This window comes from Elgaria multicarinata, chromosome 11 (genome assembly GCF_023053635.1).
Source record: "Elgaria multicarinata webbii isolate HBS135686 ecotype San Diego chromosome 11, rElgMul1.1.pri, whole genome shotgun sequence".
In the NCBI taxonomy this organism is placed as follows: domain Eukaryota; kingdom Metazoa; phylum Chordata; class Lepidosauria; order Squamata; family Anguidae; genus Elgaria; species Elgaria multicarinata.
The window spans coordinates 41,111,875-41,122,365 of record NC_086181.1 but is presented as its reverse complement, the minus strand read 5'-3'; the positions used below and the strand labels follow the sequence as shown (position 1 = coordinate 41,122,365).

Genomic DNA, 10,491 nt, shown 5'->3' with positions numbered 1-10,491 from the left:
ATTAAGGTCAAATGGCCCTTTGTGGCCACCATAGTTTGTAGTTGTAGATGTATTAAAAAAGTGCCCCCTGTGGCAGTGGAACAGTGGCAGCAGGTGTGCGGGTCAGTCCACGCAGCAGCAGCTCTGGGTTAGAGGAGTGAGGGAGGGATCATTGAGTTAGGAATCCAATGGACTCATACGCAGACTTGCTCCCCACCTTCTGGTGGTCCAGCTGCATGGCCAACACCAATGGAGACACAAGGCCAATTCACCTTGAGGGGGGCTGAATTTTCCCTCAGCTATAGTGCCGAAGCACCCCAAGAGGATTCGGGGCAATTTCAAGGACTCCAAAATGATCCCTAAGGCAAATTGGGGGAAACATGCACTGCCATACTTAAAACCTTTACCCATATTGAGAGCAAAATAGAGTAGGAGGAAGATCAGGTAAATAGTTAATCCTTTCTCCTTAAGAGTTGTTCCCTACTGTTCAGCTCTGGCCTAAGCATAATTATGTAGCATTTAGGGGAAAAGATACAAGCCAGTAATCCAGCAGCAGAGGACAAGATGGAGAAGATCTCCACAGCCACCATGTGTTTCCCTCTTGTGCTCAGATAGGATGGAACAAACGAGACCCACACACTGCAAAAGACCACCATGCTGAATGTAATAAACTTGGCTTCATTAAAACTATCAGGCAACTTACGGGCTAGGAAGGCCACAGTGAAGCTGGCAAAGGCCAAGAGGCCCATGTAGCTCAGGACAAAGTAAAACATAGTGATTGACCCTTCATTGCATTGCACAATGATTTCTTCAGTTTCTGAGTGCATGTCAAAATCAGGGAATGGGGGAGAGGTTGCCAACCACACTGTGCAAAGGCTTGCTTGAATAAGGGAGCATGAGAGGACAATGGAATGAGCCATTGTTTTCCCTACCCAGTTCTTCAGTCTAGATCCAGGTTTTGTGGCTCTGAATGCAAGAAAAACTGTAGTGGTTTTTGCCAGAACACAAGAAATAGCCACTGAAAAAACAAAGCCAAATGTTGGTTGTCGGAGAAGGCAGGTCAGTTCCCCAGGCTTGCCCAGGAACAGTAAAGTGGAGAAGAAGCTAAGCAGGAGAGAGATGAGGAGAGTGTAGGTGAGGTTCTGGTTGTTGGCTTTCACTATGGGTGTATCACTGTGCATTAGAAAAATGCCGAGCACCAAGGCTGTGATCAGAGAAAATGAAAGAGCAACTGTGATTAAGCAGACCCCTAAAGGTTCTTCATGAGACAGAAAATGTATAGTTTTGGGGATGCATTCATTTCTATTCCAGTTTGGATACTGATCTTCTGGACATGGGAAACAGTCATTTATATCTGAAAAAGAGCAAAGATCCCACTTCAAGGTCAGTTCATCTTTAAACAAGAATTGCATGGATAGGCTGCAAATTCTTCTCCTGCATGTAGAATAATTTGCCTTGCAGAAAGGGATTTCTAGCCTTGCCTTCTCCTTCTTGCCCTCCCAATCCCATCTAGAGCTTTGCGAGACCCTCCAGAAAATACCTGGAGGATATGAGAGCAGCTTCAGGCAGAAGAAAGTACCCATGAAGTCTGACTTCAAACTCTGTAGCTGTCTGTGTTTTTCATTCCAAGCAATTGATGGCAAAATTGGTGCACATTACCTACCAGTTTGATTTGAAATCTTCCCTTCAGCACAGGGAACACAATCATAACAGCAAAACTTTTCTCCTTCCTTGTTTCTCTTCTGATGACCAGTGAAGCAGGGTTCATTACACAAAGAAATTGGAAGGACCTATCCAAACAAACAGAATAGGTTTAGAATGGGTGATAGCCATACCTGTTCATTGTTCACTCAAGTACTTCTAGGTAAGTATCATATTCCACAGAAAAAGAGATATCCAACAAGAGGCACATGTTAACCAAAATGTGTTGATTACCCACATTCCTACTCACAGCCAAGAGAAGCCGTTTATTTGGGTGGGTTAATTTAAATAAATATTTTTGAGGAAGACATGGAAAATATTTGGTCCTTCATTATGGATTTTCATTTTTTGAATGTAGTAGGTTGTACTGAATCCCTTCTAGAGCTTGATGACCCATCTCAGGGCCCAGTTAGGCAGAACAGGAGACAGATAGATGATAGATAGGGTTCATCTATGAAAGCGGTATAAAAGTGGTATATAAAAAGCAGGAGCCACAGTACTTTTTTATAGTGATATTGAAGTGCACTTACAACTGTTGGGGCTCTTGACACATACCATATACCACTTTCATACCGCTATAACCTGCTTGGTGTGTCTCCTCCCCTTAATATCCCACTTTCATACCACTTTCATTTGTCAATATCCAGCTTCATGTACATTAACCCATAGAGATAGATGGATAGATAGAGGGCTCCTCTACATCAAACAGAATATTCGACTATGAAAGCGGAATCAAAGTGATATATAAAAGGCAGCAGCCACACCAAGCATGATATAGCAGTATGAAAGCTGTATATAGTATGTGTCAATGGACCCCAACAGTTTCAGCGCATTTTAATACCACTATAAAGCAATAGTGTGGCTTCTTCCTTTAAAATACCACTTTCATATTGCTTTCATAGTGGCATATCTGGCTGGCGTAGATGAGCTCACAGACAAAATGAACCTGATTAGCATTTTGTTGACTATGAAGCCCACAAAGAGTACTCCACAAGACGTACCTGGTTGAATCCACTGGGCCATGCAATCATATGCCCATCAATCATGAATTCTTTTCCTTCTGGGGCATTGGGATCCATCCTTCCAATTTTCACTCTGCTGAAGGAGTTATTGGGGAAAGTGACCAAGTTAATGATGTCAAATCCACCTTCTACTTCCCTGTTATCATTGAAGGACACTGATTCTCCAGCTGAGTTATTAAACGAAATGCGATGAAGAAATGGATGGAGCTAATTGGAATGGATGAAGTGAAAAATGGAGTTGAAAGAGAGGACAACATGGTGAATAGCATTTTTAAGATACCATGTTCCGTTAATGATAATGATCATGGGTTATGTACAAGGCTGGACCTATTTCCATTAGACTCATTCAAAAAACAATTTCATGTACGAAAGACCAAGTATAAAAATTGATGCTTATATAATTTTTAGGATGCTTTGATGAGAAGAAATGGAAACTCACAGAATGTTGTGAATGAGTATGATGCATCAGTCCATCTCAAAACTTATTCATCAAGGGGAAAACAGTATGAACTAATCTTCTCAAAGAAATAAGGTTTTGTTGTAGAGCTATTACCTGCCAAGGCTGCAAGTCTTGAAGAGCAGCTGTTTTACCCCCAAACATTACTCTGCGGTGGGTTCTACTTGACATCATGGCATGTAAAGTATGAGCCACTGCATAGACAGCATTATAGATACTGTAGCTGTGGCCAGTCATGCCCAGTTCAAACTGAGGTGTGGGAAGACTCTCTAGGTTCTCTTCTCCAGTACATGTTTCATTTACCATTACAGGAATCCCAGGTCTTGGGGAAAAACAGTCAAATGCTTGCTCCCAGAAGTCCTTGAGGAAGCTGTTTCCTTGTGTCCAGTGAGGTTTGATGTTCTGAATAAATTCTCGGAATCCCAGACATTCCTTTGAATGAATTGTAAAGGAAATGGCGCCTTGAAACAACTGAAGACCCCAGCCTCTCTGAAAGCCTTTTAATACGAAATCACTCTGGGTTGTCACAATCCACACCTTTCCAAAGGAAGTATTTGCCTCATTTCCAGAATCTATTATGAACTTAACTATTATTAGCCTTGAAATTGTGAATGATTCTCCATAGACGATAAATGCATTGGCTTCAGTAGATGTGACAATCAGATATATTTCTGAGACTATGTCAGTAAATTCATCCAAGTCATCGATACGGATTTGTTGTGGGATTCTTTGGGTGAAGGCTGAACAGATTCCATTTTGAGAAAGCAAAGTCTCCATTGCCTCCAAGAAACGCTCTCCACTGTCAATGACAACCACAAAGATCCCGACCCACGTCCATCCAAAATGCTGAAGTAAGTAGATAATTCCAAGGTATTGACTGTGTTCATTTGGGACCATTCGGTAAAAGGCTTTTTTCTGTATTGTGTCTCTTTCCTCTGGGGCAATTGAGCCATATATGAGCTAAATGGAAAACAGACACTTTAAGGCTATGAGTACACTTGTTTGTTCAGCTAAGGTGTTTTTTAAAGTAAGTGCCATTGTGTTCGTTTTCCATTTTCAGAAATACTGACTCTTACACCGAAAGTAAATTTTCCAGATTTTAAACTAATACTCAAAGATGATTATGTGCTCTGTGCTTAAATACACACACGTGTGTGAGAGAGTGTGTGTATTATTATTATTTCTTGAGCAGAATATATTTGTGGGGTATGATTGGTATTTCTGAAGCTTGCCCAATTTCTTGACCAGGGGGGTGTTTAGGGTTTTCTGAGCCATTGTTATGAATGTCGTATGGATCTGAGAATTTCCAAATCTATTGGATTGACATGCAACCTTGAGGTTCTTTTTTTTGGGGGGGGGGGCTGCAATCCATATCCCACACTCCATTTGAATCACAAAATCATTTTATCCTCGTTGTGCTTTTTATTAGGGATGTGCTCCGCTCCGATTAGGAGCGTAGAAGCAGTAGCGGATTGGCCTGCTCCGCCTTACCCAGAGGCGGAGTAGGAGCGGACCGCGGACCCCCTAGAAGCAAGGCGAAGAGAAGCGACCATTTTTCGGAGCTCCGAGTTCAGTCGGAGCGCTCCGGTCGCCATCTTGAAAACATTTCGCCATAGGATTGCATTGCGGCAAATAATCGCGCATAACTACGTTGTTTTTGAAGCTATCGTTCTGGAAATTCTTGTGCACAGAGAGTCGTGGATGGGGGTCATTTTGAGACCACTCTCACCTCTCTGCGTGCTGTGGTTCACGTGCAATATTTTTTTAAAAATCGGGTCAACCGCGGGGCTCAAACTGCGTTTCGGCTTTTCGCCCATAGGATTGCATTGAGGGAAAGAATCGGGGATAACTGGGGGGGGGTTTAAGCTATCGTTCTGAAAATTCTTGTGCACAGAGAGTCGTGGATGGGGGTCATTTTGAGACCACTCTCAACTTTCTGCATCGTACGGGTCGCGGGCTAGAAGTTTTTTAAAAATAGGGTCAACCGCGGGGCTCCGTTTCGGCTTTTCGCCCATAGGATTGCATTGAGGGAAAGAATCGGGGATAACTGGGGGGGGGTTTAAGCTATCGTTCTGAAAATTCTTGTGCACAGAGAGTCGTGGATGGGGGTCATTTTGAGACCACTCTCAACTTTCTGCATCGTACGGGTCGCGGGCTAGAAGTTTTTTAAAAATAGGGTCAACCGCGGGGCTCCGTTTCGGCTTTTCGCCCATAGGATTGCATTGAGGGAAAGAATCGGGGATAACTGGGGGGGGGTTTAAGCTATCGTTCTGAAAATTCTTGTGCACAGAGAGTCGTGGATGGGGGTCATTTTGAGACCACTCTCAACTTTCTGCATCGTACGGGTCGCGGGCTAGAAGTTTTTTAAAAATCGGCGGGAAAAATACCTTTTTCAAAGGGCTGAGGGGCAGAGTCAGCTCCCGGTCATGATGATCCCAAAGTTGGAGGAGGGCATAGGCAAAACAGGTAACTTGGGATTCTGGGAAACTTCTCTTTCTTCATCTGAACGGGCTTTTCCCCGTGTTTTTTAACACAGTAGCCCCACCAAATGCACAAACACAACCTGAAATCATATACTAAGCCAAGAATAAGAGATAGAAAACACAGCACTGCTCCCCACCCTAACCTTGGTGAACAACTGAATCGATGTGGTGCAAGGGGATGAGCTCCCCTAGGGCATCTCATCGTGGACGTGCCCCCACTCTCTCCTGCACTGGAAGGCCATAGAGCCTTCCAAAGAGAGTAAAACGGTGGAGCAATGCCTATCATGAGTTGAAGTGAATGGTCACTTTTCAGTGGTGGAGCAATGCCTGTTATGAGTTGAAGTGAGCGTTTTACTTCTTCTCAGAGCTGTTGGTGGCTGTCTTGAACTGGCAGCTACTTCCCCCTCCCCCGGGCACGTCCCCCTATTGCTGGTAAAAGACAGATATAGCCTTTTTTTTTTAATTCTTCTTGCTGTTTATTGAGCAACACTGCTGCTTTTAATTCCACCCCTCCTTTGTTTATTGATTGATTTATTCCATTTTCTATGCATTACTGGCTTATCCTTGGCTCCCTTCCTTATGCCCCCAGAAATGCCAGCTGCATGCCTGCCTGCCTTCCCTCCCTCCTCCCCTGCCCACCTCGCAGGGATGTTGTGTGTGGGGTGCCCGATTTTCAAAAATTCGCCAAAAATCAGGGGATGATGGGATTGCCTTGAAACTTGGCGTGTGTGTGTATACGCCCATGAGGTGTCATGGTGCCAAACGTGAGGTTTCTAACTTCAACGGAAAAAAAGTTGTTTACTTTTTTAGCTTTCAATGCAACCCTATGGGGGGGCAAAAACGGAGCTCCGGATCCGGATCCGGAGCTCCGAGCGGAGCGGAGCGGAAGTGGGCGGAGCGGGGGCGGGGCGGAGCGACCCGCTCCGAAAAATGGCGGATCTGCAAGTGAAGCGGAGCGGGGGGTCCGTGCACACCCCTACTTTTTATACTGTATTTTGTATTTGTGCTTTTAACCTGTTGGTTTTTTTTATTATGGTTTTAATTTTTGTGAACTGCCCAGAGAGCTTCGGCTATTGGGCGGTATAAAAATGTAATAAATAAATAAATAAATAAATTATATAAAGGGTAATAAAGACAAGACAGTAATTTCGTCCCACCCCTATTAATATACCCTACCTGTGGTATTTTGTAGTACCCTAAAATGTCTTCCATATTGACAGAGGTATCAAAGCCAAGCCCTCCAATGATGGCTATCAGGTTTTTATGGGTGTCACATTTGTAGTTGGGGATAAATCGGTGTGATTTGAAGAGCAGGTCCAGAGTGGTCCGATAGGTCATCTGTGCATCATAATAGCTGTCATGGATGTGGAATCCGAGTGTGATATTGGGCAAGAGCTCGGGATCCCTATTGATCTCATTCACAGCAAACGCCAAGGCCAAGACGTGCTGGTAGAATTTTGTTATCATACTGTAACAAAAATGATAATTGACAGTATCAAAAGCAGTTCCTTCAGTGTGTGAACCCACTGAATTACAATACCACTAATTTCTGTGTATTAATTGGTTTAGATTGTAAGATTATTTATGTTAGATAGTCCTATGTTTATCAAAAGTTTCTCCTTTAAACTAAATATAATTAATGATGAATCAGAAAACTTATATTCATGTTCTGCATAGGATTTTAAAATGTCTACCACTATATCTGTATAAAAGAAACGCTTTTTCTCCATCTTCACCTCACTTTTTGTTTGTCCCACATTCAGTACTACCTCATGTTCCAGAATGCTCTTTCTTGGTTTTACATGATTGAGAATGTAGCTGTAAAAACTAGGGGAAAATATTTACCTGACTTGAATTTATTAGTCTTTGCCTATTTCTACTGCAATTTTTGAATGAGAAACTTTGGAGTTTGTATTTAGACCAAGTCCAGAAACACCTTCCTGAGTCTATATCACTGCCATTTTTTTGTTACTACAAAAAAATGCTCTTTTCTGTTCTTTTTTGCAAGATGGTTGTGAATTTTGCAGATTTGTCACATTTCTGTATGTTCTTGATCAATGTTCAGTTCTGAAGATATGGCTTGTGAATAAATTGAAGGTTTTTAAAAGGATGCTTACATAAACTTTTACTAAAAAAAAAGATGGCTTAAAAAACTTTTAAATTACTTTCACTTCCCTCATATCTTCACAGTTGTTGCACATATCTGTTGGCATACAAAGTGAGTAGAATTAGAAAAAAGAAATTCAGGGGCTCCTCATGTCACATTAAAAACTAGAAAAAGCTCTCATTCTGTGAGCCCTATTCATGGGACAGTAGATAATATAAGTTATGAGTTAATTTCTGCATAAAAAGGTTCAGATATGTGCTAATTTCAGAATTCATGAGCTTCTTATTATTAGTCCACCAGCCCTGTGTACCTATCAGCTAAACAGCCTATTTAGTATTGAATACTGAGCTTGGAATTTAGAATGCAATCTCTCTTTTTTAAGGTATTTGGATGGCAAGTCTAATGATATGATATACAGTTAAGCTATTATGATCTAAGAATATATAGCAAAACTCCATTTCACACACAAACATTCAATTTATACTATTATGTGATGTAACAAGTGTAATAATAATAATAGTAATAATAATTCCTTCAAAAATTCCTGTTAGTGCTAAAGCAAAATTGAATCCATCTAAAATACTTTGTTGAATACATTGAAGAATATTCATCAGTTATAGGTAGTTAACTCACAGCCAAAGGTTTCCTAAATATTGGAACTATAGATTGATAAGACTCAGTGAAGGCCAAAATCCATAACAGCAGCCTGTCACTCCTCTAAAGAGAGATTTGTGATAGCAGCTGAGAAGGTGCAAAATAATTCCTTACTCTGGAACACCAAACTGCTTCTGAGAAGGTTGCTCCTCAAACAAAACTTCATTGAAAACATAATTGAACTGAGAAGAAATCCCACCAATGAGAATTCTACCTTGCTCGTACCACTCATGTGGAGCTGGGAGGGGATCATTCAAGGAACACTGCATGGTATCTGCTGTGCACAGCATGGTGGGCAGAAGAATCTGCAACACCAGTAGCCACAACATCTTATAAGCGCATCTTCTATTTAGACAGACTCTGCTATACCATGACATGGCATTAAAAGGCTACATTGGATGGTGTCTGGCTCTGCCAAGGTGTCCCTTAATAGAAGTGCATGAGCCTTCTTCTCAACATGAACAGGGACACAAAATCATGCCTTGAGTAGTAGGCCAGATGCCAAGCAAACCAATTACAGGTCTGGGTATTAAGATGAAAAGAGGAGAAATGTCAGAAAGAAATGGACAGAGCCCTGCCTGCCTCTTGCTCCTACTCCCAGGTGACCATAGCACAGGGATGTATTTATAACAACTTTAAGCCTTGCTCTTTCATTGCTTGCTTTCTACTGTGTCTTCCATGCTTTGGCCAGCTGAGCAAATTATAGAAATCTGCGTAATTCCAAGAGGAGATCATTAGTTTTTTATCATTTGGGTCCTGGGTAGCTCTTTTGGCAGCAAACATGTTTTGGGTTTTTTCTTCGATGTGCACAATTCTCTCCTGCACCTGGTGCAAGAAGTGGAAGATAATTAACAGGTTTCCATAGACAGAAAGGCACCATCCAGAAGAGTTAGGATCATATTGATGAAGGACACAAAGAAGCAAGGCCATTGCCCAAATCCATTTTTCCAAAGGAAATAGAAGTTTTTGTTGTTGTTTTTAAAATAAATGTATGATAACAAGAACTATGTACTGATTTTCATGGGAGAGGTGGGAAGGCCAGCAAGTGAGTGGCAGCTTCCCTGCCTCTTCTGGAAGTCTCGAGATAAGGGGGATTTCTGGAAAAGGCGGGGAAGCCATCGAACAATGACTTGTGCTGCATCCTACTGACTCTTAAGCCAGTTCAGGAGGCAGCAGGTCAGAGTACTGGTCAGACATCTCGCTCTGTGTCTTCCGTGCCTCTCCCAGAAGTTGTACGTCTTGTGAGGCTTCTCAGATGAGGTGTCAAACATCTTTTGAGATGTTAGACACCTCACCCCAGAAGACTCATGAGACACAATATATCTGGTGATGCTGGGAAGTCAGGATTTTTCTGGGGGGAAATTAAAAAAATAAAAAACCCAGGTTTCGCAGGAGGGAGCAAAAATTTGGACAAATCCAGAAATATGTTCAACCTAGCTTATTGGGTCATGTGAACTATTCATAACCATAATGAATTCTTCACCATATTTTAACCATGCTCACTAACTGCAAAAGGCTTAGCGCCCTAACCATGGCTTAGAGTGATGTCTGAGTAGTCCCAATGTTTAGCTCCATATGCTTAATAACTGTGGTTTACCACCTCATCTGAACTATGTCATTAGGACATTTATCTTATGTCTTTGAAACTCTCGGAGTACCCGCCAACACATCAATTAAAGGAAGTATACCAACATTTTGCATTGTACCTTTCTAAGACATGGGAGTGGACATTTTGTGCTCATCAACTCTCCCATGGGTGGGCAACTTGTGTACCTGCAAGTGTTTTCGCCTATAATTCCTATCACTCCCGGAGATGGTGCAACCATCTGACTGGGTCTGTGAGGGCAACAGATCCTCTGCATCCATCCCTCATGGACTCAGACAGACACATTCGGCCAACAGGTGGACCCACACCGAGCACTCACAGAATCTCCACAAATGCTGAGGGAGGGTCCACCCTGTCTTCTGGTATTGCAAGCTTTCCCCTCCCTGCATTAATGGTAGAATTTTGTTACCAAATTGCAACAAACTGAGTGAATTTACTAGATAAGAAGAAATGTCTTCTATGTGTGAATCTTCTGTATTACA

The 10,491-nt window shown here is 42.1% G+C and overlaps 1 protein-coding gene across 1 annotated transcript; it reads right to left on the bottom strand.

Annotated features, from left to right (window-relative positions):
* Positions 1-431: 431 nt before the first annotated feature.
* LOC134405885 (vomeronasal type-2 receptor 26-like) lies at positions 432-10,269 on the bottom strand. Its single transcript, XM_063137141.1, has 7 exons — positions 10,177-10,269; positions 8,518-8,708; positions 6,819-7,110; positions 3,256-4,119; positions 2,682-2,909; positions 1,643-1,769; positions 432-1,333 (listed from the first exon to the last, which is right to left on the bottom strand). The coding sequence occupies exons 1-7, from the start codon at positions 10,267-10,269 to the stop codon at positions 432-434; spliced, it is 2,697 nt and encodes an 898-aa protein (XP_062993211.1).
* Between the last annotated feature and the right edge of the window lie 222 nt (positions 10,270-10,491).

Excerpts from the sequence above, each read along its gene's own strand:
- LOC134405885 (XM_063137141.1), bottom strand. The coding sequence starts at position 10,269 with ATGGATGCAGAGGATCTGTTGCCCTCACAGACCCAGTCAGATGGTTGC. Across the intron at positions 4,120-6,818 it reads GGTACTACAAAATACCACAG|CTCATATATGGCTCAATTGC; the intron begins GTAGGGTATATT and ends TTTTCCATTTAG. Across the intron at positions 1,770-2,681 it reads GGCCCAGTGGATTCAACCAG|GTCCTTCCAATTTCTTTGTG; the intron begins GTACGTCTTGTG and ends TTGTTTGGATAG.